The following is a 20,568-nucleotide window of genomic DNA, read 5'->3' as shown; positions in this document are numbered from 1 at the left end:
GAAGGGTAGAGTTGCTGCCGTTGCTATTTGGGGTCTTTCCTCCACTCTAGTTACAGTGTTAGGAACAGATAAAAGACAAAGGCAGGAGAGATTATGGGAGCATTATCAGCTAGCTTTGAAAATAAATCAAAGGAGAGGACTGTGGAAATGACGTTTGATGACATGGAATTTTGGGAAAAGAATTTTTTCAAGATCAGTTGTTTGAATCCTGCATGAAATCCACTAATGCATTGTCGTGCCTCAGAAATTGGTGGTAATTTAATTCCACTTACTCTTTTCCTCTCCTGAACTGCTGTCTCCTCATGTCCTATTCTTCCTTTTCCGTCCACTGCTCTGTTTTCATAGTTCATTAAGACACAACTAAGGCACTAAGGCTGAACAAACAAAGCCAGAAATAGGACAGCAGTGATTTAAAAAAAAAACAACAAAAAAACCACAAAAAAACATCCAAAGGCTACATCAAGGCCCTGCTGGCTTCCACCCATTGCAGACAGTTAGCTAATGACAGCAATGGAACCGGAGAGCTAACATTTTAAGTAAAAAGGCCCTGGTTTCATCTAGATCTTGCTCAGCTCTAGGTCTTGCTAAGATCTTGTGGCAGGAAGTTCCCTGAGTTATTCATGTGCAAGAACAGCATTTAAAGCTTCACCTTCAATAGCCTGTTCTTACCAAAACCAAAAGAGAGCACATGGGGTTCAAACAGAATTAGCAGCTGAAGTTGACAGAGCTGTTCATGTGGAGACACGGAGGAGTCATTGACGTCCATGACACAAGCTCCTTTGACTGCTAAATGAAAGGCTAACTGAGAATTACCATCTTCATCAGGTAAGCACTGACATTCAAGGTGAATTTTCTCATCTTCAGCTCTGAAAAGTCCTTTTAGGCTCATACTCAAGCTGACAGCTGGAGTCCATTGGCTTTGAAGGAGGTGAAATGTTGCTCAACCTGAGGCATCAGCTTCTGGACCTGTTTCTTCAAATACTTCCTTGTGTCTTGGTGAGAGCAGATCTCTAAGCCATGTTGTGGGTCCTATTATGAAAGGAACCTCTGCAAGAAGCTGGGAGGCCCGGCTGCATATCAGCTGTATTTCAGGAGGGTTTGTTCAGATGCTTTCGAGTGATGATGCTTTGGAGATGCTCCTCCAAGGAGCACAGCACCCGCTCCCCTTTTGTAGTTTCTTCAGCAGGCAAGCACAACAGTGATATTTATCCTTTGCTTGCTTACCCACTACAGAAAATTTCATTTCCTGAATTCACCCTCCCCATTTTGTTCATTAAATTGTCTTTTCTTATTTCCAGCGATGAGGCTGTTAGGATGACACTTATGGATGTGTGCAGATATTTGAAATGTACCCACTTCAAACACTGTTCATGCAAAGAGTGGGTAGTTACGTTCAGACACGGCATGAAAAATAATACGCCAGGCCCAAATGTCAAATATAATCATGGGTGATATTAACCTCCCCAGTGAAAGGAATACATCCCTTGGTGAAATAACCTGGCTTTAATGCTCAAGATTGCTACAACAGATTAAACGGCAGCCCCTGATAAGTTGCCTACACTAAAAGCATCATGGAAATTGAAAACATAATGTACCTCACTTAAGTGATTCACGCTATTAATATGTAGAGTTTTCTAAGCTATAGTTTTATCAAAGTTGAACAGTGGGAATAAGTGAGGGTTTGTTTCCTCATTTTTTTCTGAATAACAAAAGAAAACAGATGCATTTATGTCCAGGGAAGGAAGAAGAAGTAAAATTGTTTCTGAGAAATAAAGGTTGGCAGCTTGAGCGAAATCTATTCTATTCTGGGTAGATGAAAAGGGAGAGCACTTGCTGTTGCCCTGCCCTTTTCCTGAAGAACAGTGGCGTTTCCAATCATATTTGCACATGCAACACGTGTCTCCATTCTTTATAGAGTTATTGTGGTGTGTGTCTCCATTGATCTCCTGTCCAGCTGGCAGCCAGCAGCTCAATTAGCCACTGAGGGTCTGATTGCAGCTCTGTCTCTTCGGTTCATAGCTCTGCTTTCTCATCTAGAAATCCATCCCCTTCAACACAGGTGCCACCCAAAACCACCCTGGGCAAGAAGTGCTGGAATCTGCTTTGTTAAACACATCCTGCACAGCAGGGCTGGGACGTTCCACAGAAACCCCCAAATCTTGGTGAGAGTATTTCAATATTCAGAGGCTGAACTGAACCTTAGATGGTGCTGACCGAGGCCAGACTCCAAATCTGGCAGAAGGTGATGGAGGACAGACACCTCAGAGCACAGTTTCTCCAAGTATGGGATGTAAATCTTGGTCACCTGTAGGATGTTGCATGAGATAATAAAAAAACAGTAACCAAAAACCCAAACCAGATGCACTCTCACCCTTCTCCACACAGACAAATGGACAAAGTAAAGGAAAGACAGTGCAATAAATAATTAATAAGCTTGGGTTATATTTTGATGTAAGCAAGTGCTAATCACTGTGGTAATATTGAGCATGATGATCTCTGGATGCTTACGGGAAAGGTTAAGTGGTTCATCGTGGGATGGACATGCACTCACCAACACATGTACACCATCACCCAGTCCGTGGTCCTGCTCAGCTTCCAAGCCTGGTGAGATTTAGAAATACCCTATTTCCTTTCAATTATGGCTCCCATAACCAATTTCAGTGGCAAACCTCAGGCTGGCTATCTCTGCCCTAAGAGCTAAACCATACTGTTTAATCTGCTTGTTGACTTTTCAGATTTAGTGCTGCCAGAGGTGAACCTTTGGTCTACAAAAACATCTTGCAGCTGCTCCTGCCCCCTAAAAGGCTATTTAATATCCAGAGATGCTGTCTTTTCAGAAACAATACACTGTCAGGCTAGAAATCCCTTGCCAGTGCCCTTGCAAGCTTGGGATAAAGCTGCTTTGGAGTGTCCTTCCTAATGGACATCGACAGTGAAGATACTACACCTCACCCTTGTATTAGACAGCTCTCATTTTGTTTTTGCAGCTCGACAGTGAAGATACTACACCTCACCCTTGAATTAGACAGTTCTCATTTTGTTTGCAGTGCTGTGAAACACCTGCGTCCAGCCCCCTCGGGGAATGCTGAAGGACAGAAGAGGCCAAAAGCGTTTTCTCTGTGCCAAAATGGGAAGGCAAAAAAGTCAGCACTCGGTGACGCCACCTCTGTTTCTCGCCACTTCGATAGTCCTTATGGGACAGTGGCTGCCCCAATGGGTTTGAATCTGGCCATGGAGTGTCACTTGTGGAGTCACTCCTGTCCCAAGTACCCCATGGGACTGCAAAAGCTGGGGACTTGAGGTAAGTGAAAGAAGCCAAAGGTTTGGGAAAGAAATCCCAGTGTCTGTATGTATGTACTCACGTGCTGACGCTGTGGAGGGCAGGAGGGGGTGCGTGGAGGAATTGATGGTTTTGTGTTGAAAGATGGAGGATTGCAGAAATTCTCTTCCCTCATCCCCCTGTACAGGCTCTGGCTGTCGGATCCCTACCATGGTGATGCACATGTTGGGGACAACGCTGCCACGTACAAACCATCTTCTTTACTGGAGCCTTGAGGAGAGGCTGGGGTGTGCTCTGTTGCAGACTCATCCCAGACAAACCGTTTGGTACATCAGAGAGTCCCATTCCCATTTCTCCTGGCTGCGTTAATGCCTCAGCTAGCACCATTTCACGAGAAATATGGGTTACCCAAATCCCAGAGATCCCTTCCCAACCCAGAGCCCGACACGCTCACAGAGGCAGTGAGGAGGTTGTGGGGATGGAGCCATAGAGCTGCCCCAGCCTCTCTGCACAACTGATTGCACCCCAGGGAATACATTCATCAGGCTTTTATTTTATGAGTCTAAGCTTTGTTAATCATGAAAAGCAAAAGCTGTCAGTTCCCAGTGACTCCTCAATTTGGGTGGAAATGGAAATTTGGCCATGTGAGTTACGGTGTGCTGGGCACGAGAGGGAGGGAGCTGTGCTGCTCATCCCTAACGTGCTTGGCAAGGGGCAACAGGACCCGCTCTTTAAAAGCTGATTCTGAGACAAGATAAAGGTCAGACCATTACAGGATTTCTAGCCACAACACTTCCTTGGTCTTTATTCCTCTGCTTTGCAGAAAGCTCTTGATATACTCAGTTAATAAGAGTCCCAATGCACCAAAGCAATTTTCAGCAGCAATAGCCTGTGAAAAAAATCATGAAGCATTATCACTCATTAACATTACAAGACAGAAAAGGCTGGGGTGGGGGAAAGAGCTGAAACCTCTTTGATTCTTTTTTCCACGGTGAAGTGGATCACTAAACAAGTACACAGGGTGAATTCACAGATGAGCCAGAAAAGAAATCTCGTCCTTGTATTTAAGTGGATAACCGTGAAGGTCTGGGGGAGGCTATTCCAAGCTGAGGAAGGTTTACTCATCTCATCTCATCTCCTTTTGCCTGTAAATGCAGCCAGCACATTTCAAGCAGAATTTCACCAATTCACTTTCTGCAGGAAAGGCTTTAAAGTGATCAAACAACACGAGAGCTCTCAACGCCCTCTCTCATTTCTGTCTGCAGGAAAGATCATATTTGCATTTTTCCTATGGATTGTTGTTGTCAAATTGAAATCCGGGGACTGAAAATTGAATCCTGCTGGGTTCTGGTACCTTTTTTCTTTTCCTTGGATCTGGACTTCTGATGGTTGAAGGTATGAGCAAAACTCACACTGACTTCAGCAATGGAAATCAGACTTCGCACTGGCACCTGGTGAAATGGGTGGGAAGAGTTCACAGTTCAGCAGCTTACCAAAAACATCATCCCACTTTTCAGCCTAGAAAATGAAAAACAATGCTTGTCCTCAGGTATGTTTCCATCTGTCATTTGGGGACCCATCCACTTGTCCATGTAGTTATTCATTAAGACAGAGCATGCTGAAGATGAATTTTTACCGTACGGATATAATGTGTAATTTTTTGGCTGTGTGATGCTTAATAACCAAACATTACAAATTCAGAACAAGCCTGTATGGAGGCCTCCCCTTCTATGCTTTTATTCTCTTCAAAACTTTCTGGCATGTCAGCCCTAGGGACCATGAAACACAATAAAACATATTCTGTAGCTAATTCGTGGTAACTGTCATTATTAGGCATTTAACTTTAACAGGCAATGTCAGGATAATGTCCATGCAGCTGGAAGCGCCTCCATTTGCTGTCTTTCCTAATTGAGAATTAACTTATCTTTCTTCTCACAAGAGAATGTGAGCTTCCTCTTTTCCCACTTTCCAGGCCATTTGTCATCAAAGATTACTCCAGATTTATGACTCAGTTTTGCAGGGGCAGGCAGGGTTAGTGGGTTATTTTTCCTACAGAACAGTGTGTAGATATGACTTTGAATTGCTCTCTTGGTCCAGGGATCACATCCAGTTAAACTCTGCCAGCAGAAGATATTTGACGTTGCTGACATTGACTTTGCACCAGACCACGGGAAAGCTGGACCATCCAGGAGCTGCAAAAGACAGTTCATTGGTAGCTGCCCAGGTCAGAGGCAGCTCCACGTCACTCCTGAGCACCTCTGAACATCAGCCTTCATCTACAGAGACCGTGGAAATAAACCTTCACCCCTGGAGCTGTCTGCAAACAAGTTTTTTCCCTATTGATTTTTTCTTCTCCATCCCTCCTTACTCTCTACATTCACTTAATTAACGTGGGGCTGGATCTGAGCCCGCTTCAAGTTCCCAATAAAAGTGGGTGAATCTGAACATCAGAATCTGGAAAGGACCATTTTCTTGTATTAGCATTGCAGACTTAGCTCTCAAAACCACAGCGTTTTCTAAAGTGTTTGAAAACACTTTAGAACACAATTTAGAAAACAATGTAGACAAGATAATTGGGCTTTGCAGGTGACCCTGTTTCAGTGCTTTGGAAATGCCCACCTTACCCTGGTTTCTATTGCTGGTTCTCAAGTGACCTTGTAAATGCAGCACTCAAAGTTGTACGAGCACAAGAGAGGGAGTCACAGCCCCCAGGAATTGCAGAAAAAATACAGAACACACTCAGCTCTCAAATCATTCACCAAAAAGCAGGTCTGACCCTGGGTCTCTCAGGAATGACTTCCTCTCCTGAAAATACCTGTTCCCAGCCCCCTCTTCAGAGCATACACTAAACCAGCGGTGTGTATTGTATAAATAGGAAGTACTTGAATTAGCAGCAAGACTACCATAAGCTGTAAAATTCCTCTACCAAAACAACCCGTTAAACTGACTGATTCCATTTTTCACCCTAACAGTCACATTGGAAGGGTCATGACTACATTGATATCTGTTTCTTCCACTCTCAGCCAAGAAATAAAGAAATGTCTCCAACCAGAAAGGCAGTACATCTGTAGAAAGCAAACCCAAGTTCCTCATGATTCAGCTCGAGAGAGAATTAAGAAATACACTGCACAAAGGCACACAAAAAAACAGAGCACCGTTTACACCTCCCTTTTGGTCTTGGCAAATTACATCAGACATTTCTTGTGGGTATTTTATAGCTTATTTTGCTTTTTGTGTTCCAGGAGAGGAATGAGCCCTCTTGTTCAGGGCATTTCCATAACACGGTGAGTTACAAAGGAACACATTTGAGTTATTTTGAGAGTGTGAAGAAGAGTGGGGTTCCCACATCATGACAGTACTTTACTCTTGGTCCAAACCACTTTAAAGGAACGACATTAAACCTCTGACTGTTGCCCCACCTGTGCTGTGGCTGGAGGGGTCTTTTGATGGCTTTCCTTCACTTTTGGCAACTTCTTCTGACTTCAAGGGATGAAGAACCTCAGGAGGACAACAGATGGGATGGAGGGATATCCAATCTGCACAGGAGAGGTTAGCACAAAGGGGAAATCCTTCCCTCCTGCCTCCTGGAAAGAGAGGGCAAACTGAATTTAAGATATACAGCAGAGGGATTTGACCCTTCTCCAGCCCCGTTCCACTGAGCTTGTTGAACGTATAATAGCAATGATGTTGCTCCTCTGAAGTCTGTGATTTTATCAGTCTTCTCACTTAAGAAATGATCGATTTTCTCATATTACCAGGATAAAATCTAGCCTGTAATATGTAGGTCACGAACTCATCTATCTCCACCTTCCATGTCTCTGGGTACGATACAACTAGAATTAATGGTAATAATAATAAACTCCTTTGGAGTTTAACGATTATTCATTACCAGGAGTACATCGGTTCTGCAGTCTCCTTTTCCCTCAGATACCTGACACTCTGGGCTACACTGCTTATATTTAAGAGAGACAATCAATAAGCACCGTGCAGTCATAGGCTTTGTGGGATGCTAATTTCTCTGTTATTGAGTTAGGCACACGGTCCCCTTCAGTCCAGCTAACTCCCAGTGCCAAATGAAAAAACCCATCTAATAAAATATAGGATTAAAAGAAAGCATGTCTTCAAACTGCATCTCATGAGGGGACAGATGTCCTGGGACATGCTGTTGACAAAAAGGTGCTGGGGCTTCACGAAGAAGATGAACTGGGGTGTGTTCCTCACCAGCCTGCATCTTCCAGTGCCAAGACAAAGCAGCTGAGAAACCTAGTCCATACCCCAAATCCTTTCTGGGATCCTAGGAGGGTCAGAGTGGGGCAAGCACAGGGATGAGAAGGCACTGGTCCCTCTGCAGGGTCCTTCCTCCACCATCAAGGGACTTGGGCAAGAACTAAAGCGAAGGTTGAGCTCTCAAGAAGTAGTGGGAAGAACTCCGGCAACCTCAATGCAATTAATATTTCACTGAGAGGGACTTTAACTCCCTGTGGACCTGCGACCCAAGTCCTGAAGCTCACTTTCCGAGCAGAACATGACAGCTGGTTCTGAAGCTTTCATGGCATGTTTGGATGTGCTGCACATCACGGCAATGAGAGCAGCCTTCCTGCAGTCAGAGGGCTCCCAACTCTCTCTTTTCGGCCTCTGAAACATAATTCATTTAAACTCTTATGAGGCAATTCATATCCAGATTTTATTAGAAGTGGAAGGCCCCTTTATTTCCTCAGTGTATTCAGCACACAGAGAACCGGTGCTATGGTTAATTTTATTTCTATGCTTTCTGTGCTTTAATAATGATCTCCCCGGTTCAATTTGACTCTGAATAGGTGGGGGAGATATAGAGAGATATGAGTTGGAATAATGTAATCATGTACTGCAGACAGAGAAATACAGGTAAAAACAATGTGTTATTAATATGTGACTGAAGCAGAGACATGAAAGATTGCTTAAAGGTATAAAACCTGATATATTTGCACACCTACCAGGTATGTGTATGCACTCACAAAAAAATATGCAGGTATGCTTTCAAGAAAAATGTAAAATGATAAAAAAAAGAAATTACTTTTGTCAAAAATATTCCAGAAGTACAAATACAGCACACACACATAGCTCTGGGGCCACATACCTATGTGCTTTTTCTCTGTTACACTGGTTTTTTGAAGCTAAATAAGATAAAGACTTACCAAAACAAACAAAAAATAAATCCTTGTGAGTATTTGCCTGCTGAATGCCAGTAGGAGATGGCACACAGCTTCAAGTTCATACAGAACAAGGCTTGTCCTTTTAATATTTCATTACCACCCCAGCTGACACAACCTACAGGTTGCGTCCCCATTCCTCCAGCTGGGAGATGGAGGATCTCAACACAGATGAAGAGCACGAGACACTTCCACCACCCACCGAGCCACTAATTCTGCCTCAGAAGAATTTTCCAAATGCATCAAGAAAGCTTAGAGCATCGTCGGCCTCAGCAGTGGCTGCCTGGGACTCGTGTAAAGGCAGCCAGGCTTTGTAAACCTTGATTAAAACCCAAGAAGGGATTTCGGTACATTTTAACGTTATTCCTTTAACCGGCGCTCAGTTTGCACGTTGTCATTAAACTAATGTTAGAGTTTCTGGGGGACGTGTGCTGTGCAGTCACCGAGAAACTTCGCTGTGTGTTTCTTATGAGCCAAGAAATGGGTAAATTAAAATCTGCCTGTGCTGGACGCTGCAATCCTCCTGGCAGAGCCAAGGAGGTAAAAATGAAATAAACGGGGTTAAACACCAGAGAATTTCCCTCTTGTTTTGGCTGGGCTTTTTTTTCCCCCCACATCAAGTCAGCAATCCCTTCAGCAGCACCTCTGCAACTGGGAGTTGCAGAAACCTCATGCCCATGCCCAGCCTCTCCATGCCCAGCTGGGGTGTAAAGGCTGATACACAGCAGGCTGGGAAGGTTCCCATTTTCCCCTGAAAACCTGCATGTTTCTGGCAGCCCTGCCACCTGCCAGCCATGCAGAGCTTTCAGCCAGTTCCTAAGGAAATGAGGTGTAACCAATGCAGTGACCCATTGCAGTGTTTTGGGGGGCTGGGGACCAAGGACCTTCAGAGAGCCCCAGACCCCTCCTGGGTCCATGCTTCAATCATACAAACCACCAAGGACTGTGTTGCTGCTCTGGTTCCTGCTGAAAGGAAGGAGGGTGGGATGTTTCAGGCCTGTCCTATGTTTGCAAAGGTTGACAAGTCCCATTTCTGCTTGCTTTTGAACCAAACGTGAAACTTAGTCCCATTTCTGCTTGCTTTTGAACCAAACATGAAACTTCCTTGAAGATCACCTTGAAGATCACCCTGAGTTTGGACCCTAGTTTTCACTGCCCGCATCATCCTGCACCCAGAGGGCCCAGAAGCTGAACAGGAGCATCGTTTTGAAGAAGATGCTGCAGATTCAGCTGAGCAATTCATCTCAGCAAAGACCTGTCCCGCTTCTCCCAGTAATTCTTTTAAAGTGGGGGGTTAATGCAATTCGACGGAGCTGCCCTTCGTCACTTTAAGAGAGACACAGGCTTTGAACATCCCCAAGTGAAGTGGTTCTGGCAGAAACCCTCCTCCTCCTCCTCGATCTTCCCTGACCCCTTCATCCCTGAAGGGATGCCACATCTCAGCACTGTGTGATCTTCCCTCTCGAGGCTGATTAGCCGGAGCTGGAGTTCAGGGAGGTGAGAACATCGGATCCTCACGGCGACGTTTGATCGTCGGTGTCTGCGAGTGCTCCCAATTAGCCTGGAAACGCTGCCTCTGGTTCACAAATACCTTAAAAAAAAAACGAAGTTTAACAAAAAGCCGCCTGCGTTGCCTTTCTTCAGCCCTCTCCGCCATATCAAAGCCTTTGAGAGTAGCTAAGGACAACTTTTATTGCCGAGAAGGGCCCGTTTGAGCATCAGCTCGTTAGTGCCGTGGCTGTGCTGCGCACGGAGATGGGGAGCATCCACCAGCCCTGCTTCCTGGGAGCGCTCCCTGAATATCAGCAAACACGATAGGCTGTGAAGTTTAGCTCCGAGGGAGCCACCAAAGGGCTTTTCAAAGCAGAAAGGTCACCCGGCTCATCTGCTTCCAGAAGAGCTGATTAGAGACAAACATGTTTCCGGACCCATGGCTCCCCACAGCACGTCCTACCTCTCCGGCTTTTTTCTCCCTCTTTTTGCAGTAATGATCTGCAGCTCGTCGGAGAGGGCTCGGTGGGGGAGGACAGCAGCAGCACATATTTTAATAAATAACAGTTGTGAGCTGGCTTTCAAGGCTGCAGCTTGGTGAGGAATCTGATGAAGCACCGGGAGGGAAGATTAAAGAGAAAATGAGTGCCGAGGGAGATGGCTTGGACTCAGCCCTGGTCACGCAGGAGGTGATGGTGGTCCCTCGCCGGCGTGGGTCTGAGGTACCCATCATCTCCATCCCTCCTGGCTGCGATGCATGAGTGCCGAGGGAGATGGCTTGGACTCAGCCCTGGTCACGCAGGAGGTGATGGTGGTCCCTCGCAGGGGTGGGTCTGAGGTACCCATCCTCTCCATCCCTCCTGGCTGCGATGTTGCAGGGGAAATGAGAAGCAGAATCTGCAGGGAAGATGCTCCAAAGCCCCAAGGGCTGATGCCAAAGCAAGTGTTGACAGAATAAGGTTATTTGTGACTCTTCAATCTTCTCTTTGATAAGCCATCATTAAAAGCACCTCCTGGGGTGTTCCCCTAAGCAGTGATACCAACCTCAGGTCTTGTCTGCAGCAGGAAAGTAACATGTTTCTGGCAAGGCAGCTGTGTTTTAAGGGGTGTTTCTGCATTGAGGAGGGTTTGGGGGCAGTTCTGCTCAGTTTGAGTGCATTTTCAAGGACTGGCTGCGCTTTTGGCTCTAAGTGACCACAGCGAACCCGCTCCAGCTGCTGCTCAAGTCAAGGTCCAGAGAAATGAGAAACACTGGCATGTTTGCATAATAGAGAGTTAGGAAAAGCATTTGCACTTGGAAAACAGAAGGAATATCTTTAGTTATTGGCTACAGCAATTTAGCATGACTGTTAAACACAGCTGATGAAAATAGTGCCAAAAATATTGGCAAGCATATCTCCCACCAAAACCAAAATGCTTCATAGTATTAACTCTACTTTAATTATTTTGTTTTTCAACTAGAAAAAAAGGCAGAGGGGGGGAGGAAAATTCTGAAAATAACATATTTCCTTTTTTTTTTTTTGCTTTCAAAACAGCTCCTTGTTTTTCAATGCATTTATTTTGCATTATTATTTCTCATGTAGCTGTAAAGAAATTAAATACTTGAAAACAGAATAAAACATATAAATTAAAACAAATGTTTTGATTATCGCAAAACAACTGACATTTCCTTTCCTGAATAATTTAAAAATTTAACTTAGAAAACCAATTTCTTCTCTGAGAAGCCTCTCTAACAGGGAAGGTTTGGTATTTTGCAGCACTTCTGTTAGGTCGACGGGTGTCAGCATCTTACTCTTTTAATGTTAAAAACACTTCTAATGCACCCAAACTCCAGCTCTGAACTCTTTAGGAAGATATGTTGATCTAGCCCTTCTCTATAGCTTCTCACATAGAAAAATGCCTACTTGTACCTGGAATTTCTTAACTACAACATAATTACTGTATTTGAATGATAGTGACTGTGCTCATAATAAGTCTAATATTTGAAGGAAAGGTGTAGCTACAAGCGGGCCACATTTTGCCCTCCACCCGCCACTCTTATGTCATAAAAATATACAGGAATTCTCCATGGAAATAATCTGGTTTTGAAAGGACATTCACTGGGAGCAAAGAGAACAAATACTGTCCCACAGGCTGCAGGGGGCAACCACAGGCATGCGAAGAGAAGCTATGTTGGGTGACACAAAGTCCATCTCCAGAGTCCTGGCTTTATTTGGGATTACACTCCCCTATCCCAGAGCCAATTTTTATCCCTAACCCTCCACAAGGTGGGACAAAGCTGACTTACTGACCCATAGTTGGACCTTACAGAAACCTTCAAGCTTTTGAGCATGTCCATCAAAAAGGCCTGGAGATCACTACTTGCACCCTGTAGTGAGGCTTGCACAGAGACTGGATGGAAAGGAACTTGTAAAGTGCTAGCAGATGTGCAAAAACCCTGCCAAGCTGGGCAAACTTCCCACTCAATTAATGCAGGCAGAGGTTTAGCAGTGAAAGGTTTGTGTTGTTTAGCGCACGGTTCACTTGGGTTGGCTCCTTGGGGGGAAATCAGCTGAACAGCAGCAGGTTGGACTCGTCTTTTCTGGAAGGGTTGCTCAGGAACATCGATGAGCGTGGTAGGAAGAGACACCAAGTCCCCCCTGCATCAGAGACATTCTGTCTTAAACTTCTGCCTCAGAGCTTTCTGCACGTTTTGTATCTTCTCCGTGATCACTGTGTCACTGAGGTGATCTCCAAACTTCTGTTTCAACAGCACCCTAATGATTTTGATGCAACGTTCATCCATCATGGGCTTCGCCTCTCGGAAAGTATTGCCCCTCCGCCCCGTGATGGAGTGGCTCTGGATGTAGTCAGATGTGAAGAGCTTGTAGAGCAGTGTCTTGCAGGCAGTGCTGATCTTCTGGTCAAACCGAATGGTCTCTTTGAGCTGTTCCTTGGTGTAGCCATTGAAGAGCTCCACCACCTCGCAGGGCTGCCGGTGGAGCTCCTCCTGGAAGGACAGAGATTCCAGCCTCTGCACCTTCTTCTTCAGAGAGAGGACATCCTGTTGGAGGTCCAACACCATCCTCTCCAGCTGCTCTATTTTCTCTTCCCTGAAAAATTAAACCCAGATTATAACATGTAGAGGCAAGAAGACACCGTGGTCTCACCATTATTGCTAAAGGACGTAGCACTTCCACCCAAGCAGTGACTATTTATCTCCTGCAAACAGGGGCAGGACAACTTCTCTGCCAGAGCGTCAGCCCATCCAGCTACGTCTGGGTGAGGAGCAAGGCACAAGAGAGGAATGACGTGGTCTGGACCTTTCAGTACCTCAGAAATGTTCGGAGTTTAACCCTCAGACCCCTCTTCGTCATGCATGCATGGGGTCTTTGATGCTCATTTTTCTTTTCAGTTTTAAGGAAAGATATAAGCCCTGTCCTGTGAGTCCCAAGAGGCATGGATTTATGGTATGACACAACAGACATGCAGGAAATGACAATGCAAGTACTCTAACATGATTTTTGGCACCTATTTCTGTGCAGTAAAACTGTCCCTAGCAGCTACTTCATCACTGGATACTTGTCATCAAAGCAATGGTCAATAAAGCAAGCAACACACAACCGTGTTCAGACACGATAGATGTCATTTTGATTGTTAGAGGCAAGAGCTTTACAATTTCTGCAGTGTTTTAGAGCCTTGCATCTCTAACTCCAAGCCCTACAATCAGAAAGAAACACCTGGCTCTGATTATACAGAGATTCAACAGCTCTTGGTTCTAAAATTGCACCATTTTTTCCCCCAGCTGAGGTCTCACTGCTCTTTCTTGTAGCGAGGAGGAAAACACAGTTAAGAACAAATGCCGCCTTTTGCTAATTACCTTTCCGTTTCACCAGGACCGAAATTTTTCTGAACTCTCTCGAAATCATCTGTTTCTTGCAAAGCGTCAAGTTTTCGCTCTTCGCAGCTGGAAGAAAGAAGCAAGCTGAAAAGCACTGCCAAAAGAAACTTCATACTCGTATTCATATTCATTCCTGATGAGAATCATCTTTAATTCAAAGGTTGGAACTCAAAGCAAAGTCAACTCTGTTTTCATTTACAGCAGAAATAAAATGGTTTGGGAGGAACTGTCAATGGTTCTTCTTGTGGGCAACCTCCCATGCACCCCCCTTTCCATGCAGACCAGGCCCTGGCACACAGATATGGGGGTCCTCTCATTTGACCTACCAAGGGATCAGGACTGCAGAGCACAAGGGTCTCAGTTGCCCTGTGGTATGTACCCACACAAACTCCCAACATCCAGCATCCTCACCACGCTTTCAGGTGTTACCTGTTCAGACAGCCGTGTTGCTGGCATTGAGACAAGAGGCCATCTGACTTCCTCTTCATTGCCAGGGCAACATAATCTACAGGCAGGGATGGGAGACAAGCTGTTGAAAAGGTCCTGAATCCCTTTTTTTCCAGAGCAGATTATCTAAGCACCTCTGCCAGATTGCATGGCAACGCATTATTCCCTTTGCATAAACAGAGTGATCCAGACACGCTTTCCAGGATTGAGCAATAAGGAATTCGTTATTAGAAAAAGGTGGTATCTCAAGGGCTCTTTCTGTTCCTGTCACAAAAGACACAATGGGCAAGGTAAAAGCAACCAATGTGTCTCTGGACACGACTGTTAGTCAGTAGGTAGATGATGCACTAGTGTATTTTTATAAACGTATTTAATGTATGTAGTAGTGACTAGAAAAGCAGAGAAACAGGCAAATCTGAGAAGATCTGGCTAATGGAAACACAAGGCTTTGGGGCATTTCACAGTTATCCAGGCAGGCTGGATTGGGTTTTGGCTCATGAGGAAGGAACTATTAGCCCCCTAGAGTAGGCATTGTATGCTGTCACACAGACATGTTCCTTTAGACAGCCCTCCTGGAGGAGACCTCCCAGGTGGAAAGAGCCAAAAAAAATTCATTTCTAACCTTTGAACCCCCAGGAGAAAACACACACAGCTTCTGGAGTGAAGCAGAGGTCTCCTGGCAGCATTGAAGGTCCCCATCCCACCTGCTGCTCAGGATGAGGCAGGAGAAAGCTAAAAGCCAATGTCCAAATTTACAGCCACAGTTACCTCTAGTCGCTGGACCAGCCCTGTCCTCTTCACCCTGGGAAGTCCCCGGCATGGCCATGGTGACAAATGTAGAGGGGGGTGAGAAGGCGCTGGCTGGGTGGGGGGGCCCCACCAGCGAACGGGGACTTCCAGCCGCGTTGCCCAGGGCACGTCTCTCCTTGATGATGGAGGAGCTGCCAGTGTCATGGGGCAGGCTGGCCTCGGCCACCCTCAGCAGCGGCTTGGCAGGGTAAGGCCTGTCACCGTGGCATTTCCTGGATGCGTTCCCTGGGGTCCATTTTGGGAAGGTTTTCCTGGATTTTTTTGGCTGAGGTGGCATCATGCTGTGAACGGCTGGTTCTTCTTCTGAAAGCGAGGCAGATACTCAAGATGTGGAACGAGGTATCAATGTTGTGTATCTCCCACCTACCACTCAGTGCTTTTTATCCTGAGTGTAGGGCTGTGAAACTTATGCCAGGACCACAATGCCCTCAGAGTCCTCCCACCCCAAAACCCCAATGGAGGTAGAAAGGTGCAACCTTCAAAAGACCCTACTCACTTAACTTCTCCAGGAGCTGTCTATCTTCCAGCAGCTTCTTCTCTAAAATATCTTTGTGCTCTGTAGGAAGAGAGGACCTTTCAGCACCAAACTCATTCTCCAAAGGTTGCTCCTGAGCAGACCCACGTTACAAAGCCCAAAACAGAGGGGTGCCACTCACCGCTTATGCCTTCCAGCATCCCCCAGTAGAGCCCGCTGAAGCCGGGGCAGCGGGCCAGCACCTGCTCACCCACCACGTAGAGGTGGAAGGGCTTGCGGGGCTCCTTGATGTTCTCGATGTTGATCACCCGGCTGCCGTCGGGCCAGCTGATGAGGACGTAGAGCTTGGCTGACATCGGGGCTGCCCACCTGGTCAGGGGGGGAGCAGTAGGAGAGCATCACAGCATGGCTTTGTGGTCTCCCATGGCTGGGAGGATTAGCAAACGATGCTCTACCTGAGGCAGTGCAGCTTACAGATATAAAATACTTGTCCCTGCGTCTTTTCTACCTGTTATTTCTCCTTTCCCATTCCTGCCCTTCTGTCCTTGTCTCATCCTAAACCCCTTCCCTGGGACGTTGTCTTGGGATTGACCTGGGAGCAGCTCCATGTACATTTGGTGTACCCCAGCCAGATTTGAAGAGGAACTGCAGCTCCAGCCGTGACATGTATCCCCTGGGGTAGGGCAGGACCAGCTCTCACATGGGATGTGTGGAGCAGACCCTGGAAAAGCCACTGAGTAGGTTCCTCTGGTTCCTCTGCCCGTGTGAACCAGCACAGCTCAACTGACTGCGATGGGTCTAGAGCGATTTTCTACCGTGCAGGATCGTATCTGTGTGATATCAAGGCAGTAAAGAGAAGAGAATTGAAAAGACCCAAGTGTATTCCAGGAAATAATCATTCCTTTGCCTGTACAGTTATTTTCTCCAGTAAATGTCAAAGTGCTTTGGTAAGGAAGGCAGTAAATTACCTCTGTTTCACACGTGGGGAAACTGAGGCACAGCCCAGTGAATTATATATCTAAGGCAGGCACACAGCCAAGCTGCAAGGAGATGTTTTCCCAGACCCTGGCCCACTGCTCTGCCCACTGAGATACCTTGTTTGTCCCCTTGGAGCTGTAGGCTTAAGTCACAGGAGAAATGGGAGCACTCAGCAATCAAACCACAGCCAGGCTAGTGGTGACTTCCAAAATTTCCTGAGCCACAGGGGCTGCCAGGCTCAGGGAGGGTTTCTTTCCTGGTTTCAACCAACATATCTTGGATGGGGACAAAGCCAAGCAGAGACGCCTTCCAGAGCTCCTAAGGGCCCTGGCAGAGCATCACCCTGGACCATCCTGCTCTGCTCCGCAGCAGGATTTGGCAGAAGGTTTTCGGAGACTGGGGCTGAGCCCTTGTGCTGGGCAACACATGGAGAATGGCCACGGCACCCAAAGCCCATGGGACGGAGCTGGGGCAGGGAGAGGAGAGGCGGAGCAGAGACAAGCTGTCAGGAAAAGCAGCTACAACCCAATTTGCTGCAGTCTCTTGTTTTGCCTCCACACCCCCATTAAAGTCCAGCCTGATTCTGTTTCCTCTCTCTTGGGAGGTTCAGCTCACCCTGGAGAACTTTCTCCTTCTCCTTCCCTCCCCTCCACCATCATCAGCTACAGCAAAGCTCCTCGCAGGAGCCATAACTTTCCCCAGACCCACACCCAGCTCACTCCCGTCCTTTTCTTTTGGCTGAGACACACTCTGGGGTTTATTTCTAATAAGGAATCACTATATAGAAATTAACTATGTTGTTACTGCCTGGTTCTCTGCATCCCCATCCCCGCAGCTGCTCCCACCCCTCTCCTGAGCCCGGGGAAGGTTACAGAGCAAGAAATTGGGATAAACGCAGAGCTGAGACCTCTCCCTCCCAGAAACACAGCCCTGTTTTCCAGAGCTCCCTATTCCAAACAGCAAACAGCCCCAAAAAGCTCTCCAGAGGGTTTTTTTCCCCTCTCTTTAACATTTAAAGAAAAACCACCGATCTTCGTAGCTGCTGCTGCTCCCTCCTGCCCCACTTACCAGTTGCTCGTTTGCCTTAATGAATGCAACAAAACTACACAAATGCACAAACAGAGAGAGGCAGAGAGAAAGAGAGAGAAAGATATCACCATCCTGATAGCAACAGAGCTCATCCTTGCCTGGTTTGCACTGCTCCAGGTGTTGAGTCTTGCAAAATGTCTCCTGTCTATCCAGATCCCAGCCGCCTGCTCCAGCACAGAAGGTGCCCGGACACTTCTTTGCCTTGGGCTTGTCCCTTCACCACAGTTCCTTGTCAGGTCTCCTTTGTCTGGCTCAGAGAGCTCCCACCTGCCGTCCCCACTGCAAAGGAAAAAAAAAAAAAACAAAAAAACCAAACCTTTTGCTTTCTTTTTCCCCAGTTGTTTTGTTTCAGCATTATCATTCCTGTTATTTTTCCATATACATATATATTTTGTTCCCCTTAGCTTATTTCAGGTCTGTTTCTTACAGGGAGAGAGAGCAGAAGAGAAGAGAAAAAGCCTTGGGTTTTTTGGAGCATGAATAAACCTTGCATTTCCATGAGTTATTCATGAATAATTCATGAAAATGCATGATTAATTCAGGTTCATGAATTATTCAGGAATAATTCTCGAACATTCCTGGTTAATTCATGCTCACACAGCGAGTGAGTCAGGCTCTAGGGCTTGGTGAATTCCTTTCTCCCTGAGACAGGAGAAGAGAGGCTTAGAGACGGCTGCATTGTGTGCTCCCCATTTGCTGCGTCTTAGAAGAAAACATATTTTGGGCCCTTTTTGAAAGAAGGACTTGAAGAAAAGAATTGAAATGCCTGCAGCCTTCTGGCCATGGAGGAATAACACAGCACCAAAAGAAAGAAAGATAGAAAGAGATAGGACTTGCTCTCAGAAGGAAGCCCGGCAGCAAGTTTTACTCCCTTTCAAGCATCTTTCAAACTGTCTGTGCCTTTCTCTCTCCCCCACCTCCAGATCTCTCCCTGGTTAAGACACATCTCAGGAGCTTCTTTTTTTACCTGCTGTGTAATGGAAAGGACCATAGGCAGGGGCCTCTGATTGAGGAATCAAAAGGACTTCCCACACCACGTGCCCATCTGTCCCTGCACGTGTGTGTGTGTGAACAGGCACAGCTCCTTGACTCAGTGTCCCATGTAGGCACCAGTGGTGGCAACTGGCTCAGCAGGTCACCCCAGTGCAGTCACCAAGCTGCCCATGCACAGCTGTGCTTTTCCTGAGTGTTTCTTCCAAAAGTGTCACCACTGCAACACACCATGGGGCTTTTTATCCCTGGTGGATGCAGGGTGACCATGCATGGTCAGGCAGGGAGCTCTTGGGGACCCCCATGGTGGGGTGGTCCCAGGGATGGTGCGGGCAGCCAGAGACACAGGCATCAGTTAGGGCTAGGGACAGAGCCACGAGGCCAGTAAAATTATTTTGCTGGGATGCTCATGGGCAAAACAAGGTTTTGCAGTAGAGCCACCGCCATGGGGGTGCTGAGCTCTGCGGGACAGCGAGACCTGCACTTCAGGGTGACACATCACGGTGGCTTCCCCACCTCCTGAAACCTGTCACAGTCAGTGGCTAAAGACCCCACATCTCTGGAGAGACATCATCATGCTTTTCCCAGCTTGATGCTCAGCTTTGCAGGTTGTGTTAGTCCCCCATGTCCTCAGAGAAACACAGCTGTGGCACTAATCTGGCCCCAAGGAAAGGTCTTCTGCTTGATCTGGCAGCAAAGAGGCCATAGGTAGTATTGGAATCTATCATCAGTGCTTTGATCCTGACCAAGGCCACTACCATCACCATGTTGCTGCCTCCCAACAAGAGCAGGCTGGATAGGTCCTCAGGTTGAGGTGGTCTCTGGTTGCTGGACACCAGCAGGCAAAGCTGCAGCGTGTTGAGGGTCATCTGCAGACCTCTCTGCACAAGCTGCGTGTCCCACCAGACATCCCACCCCAGCCCCTGCATGAGAAGGGAACACAGAAAGGGAGAGAACCCAACCAGCACTTTCTGCTTTATCTTAGCCAAAAGCAGCTCCGGAGGCTGTTGGAAGGAAGAGAGGCTTCAGATGTTCAGTGAGATATTCAAAAAGAACCTTGATTAGATTCATAGGGTAAGAAAATTTCTGTACCCCTGATTTGCAATATTTACAGCTCAAAGAATGCGTCTGTCAGCCCAAGCAAAGCCAGATGTTAAACAGAGATCTAGCTGAGATAAAGTATCACAGCAGATAGGAGCATAAAAGAAGCCGTGTCTGAATTCTGCGCAGCTTTGAATAATGTTGTTGAGGAAGGAGAACTGCAGAGGAAGAAGAAACAGAAAAGCAACCATGAGGGGGAAAATAATAGAGATAGATGACAATGGAGATGAGATTGGATTCTGTTTTTATGCAGGACCTGGTCCAAATAAAATCTGCTTGCAAAGTGGGCTTGCTTAAACAAGCATTGTTTGCTTTCCTTTGAAGAGCCAGCAATATGCAAAGCGTAACAGCTGAGTGGTGCTGGGGGCAGGAGTGCAAACCGCAGGAGAGGGAAGATTGCAGTGACCACAAGAGGAAGACAAATTGTGGTCTCATCAAACAACAGAAAAGTCAAGTGTCCATGTCTAAATATACAGTGTTTGTGTTGAATTATTCCAGGAAAAATGCAAGTCTGGACTGAATCCCAAGTGTTTGTCTTCATAAAAATTAGCAAGTCCTGATTAGATCTCCCTTCCCTGGGTTTGAATATGAAATCCCTTGCCAGATGCCTCCTCGCAGGCTGTACCGAGAGTCACTGTTTTCAGGAACCTCTCCTTCTGCATTTCCTGATTCTTTGAAAACAAATCCCACACTGTGCCCCCCCCAAGCACCAGCACATGTTTCATCCTCCGAGCTGCACTTGCTGAGATTTAGATTTCAGCTGCGACTACAGAGCAACAATACCTTCTTTGTAACCTTATCTAGAGACACGCTGGAGCAACCGTGTTCAGCATCTGTT

The 20,568-nt window shown here is 46.5% G+C and overlaps 1 protein-coding gene and 1 long non-coding RNA gene across 3 annotated transcripts; both read right to left on the bottom strand.

Annotated features, from left to right (window-relative positions):
- Nucleotides 1-4,070: 4,070 nt before the first annotated feature.
- On the bottom strand, nucleotides 4,071-9,518 carry LOC106896075. Its single transcript, XR_001413570.1, has 3 exons — nucleotides 9,404-9,518; nucleotides 6,700-6,864; nucleotides 4,071-4,731 (listed from the first exon to the last, which is right to left on the bottom strand). It is a non-coding gene; the product is annotated as an uncharacterized LOC106896075 (long non-coding RNA).
- A 1,981-nt stretch (nucleotides 9,519-11,499) lies between these two features.
- LOC106896020 lies at nucleotides 11,500-18,209 on the bottom strand. 2 transcript variants are annotated; one of them, XM_014955721.1, is made up of 8 exons: nucleotides 18,067-18,209; nucleotides 17,738-17,918; nucleotides 15,754-15,941; nucleotides 15,594-15,653; nucleotides 15,056-15,400; nucleotides 14,270-14,345; nucleotides 13,820-13,906; nucleotides 11,500-13,052 (listed from the first exon to the last, which is right to left on the bottom strand). In XM_014955721.1, exons 3-8 carry the CDS (start codon nucleotides 15,926-15,928, stop codon nucleotides 12,605-12,607), a joined length of 1,191 nt encoding a protein of 396 aa, XP_014811207.1. In that variant the 5' UTR covers nucleotides 15,929-15,941; nucleotides 17,738-17,918; nucleotides 18,067-18,209; the 3' UTR covers nucleotides 11,500-12,604. The 2 variants fall into 2 exon arrangements, with proteins under 2 accessions (XP_014811207.1, XP_014811216.1); XM_014955730.1 differs by having other exon boundaries at nucleotides 15,056-15,397.
- Nucleotides 18,210-20,568: the final 2,359 nt, after the last annotated feature.

Source organism: Calidris pugnax, unplaced genomic scaffold (genome assembly GCF_001431845.1).
Source record: "Calidris pugnax isolate Ruff unplaced genomic scaffold, ASM143184v1 scaffold50, whole genome shotgun sequence".
Taxonomy (NCBI): Eukaryota; Metazoa; Chordata; class Aves; order Charadriiformes; family Scolopacidae; genus Calidris; species Calidris pugnax.
Note: the sequence above shows the minus strand (reverse complement) of the source record. Positions and strands in the feature narration are given on the sequence as shown.

Bases quoted from the DNA above. Each gene is read 5' to 3' on its own strand.
- LOC106896020 (XM_014955721.1), bottom strand. From the start codon at position 15,928: ATGTCAGCCAAGCTCTACGTCCTCATCAGCTGGCCCGACGGCAGCCGG. The intron at 15,401-15,593 runs GTGAGTAGGGTC...CCTCGCTTTCAG, and splicing joins ACAGCTCCTGGAGAAGTTAA to AAGAAGAACCAGCCGTTCAC. The intron at 14,346-15,055 runs GTAACTGTGGCT...CCCTGCCTGTAG, and splicing joins GGCTGGTCCAGCGACTAGAG to ATTATGTTGCCCTGGCAATG.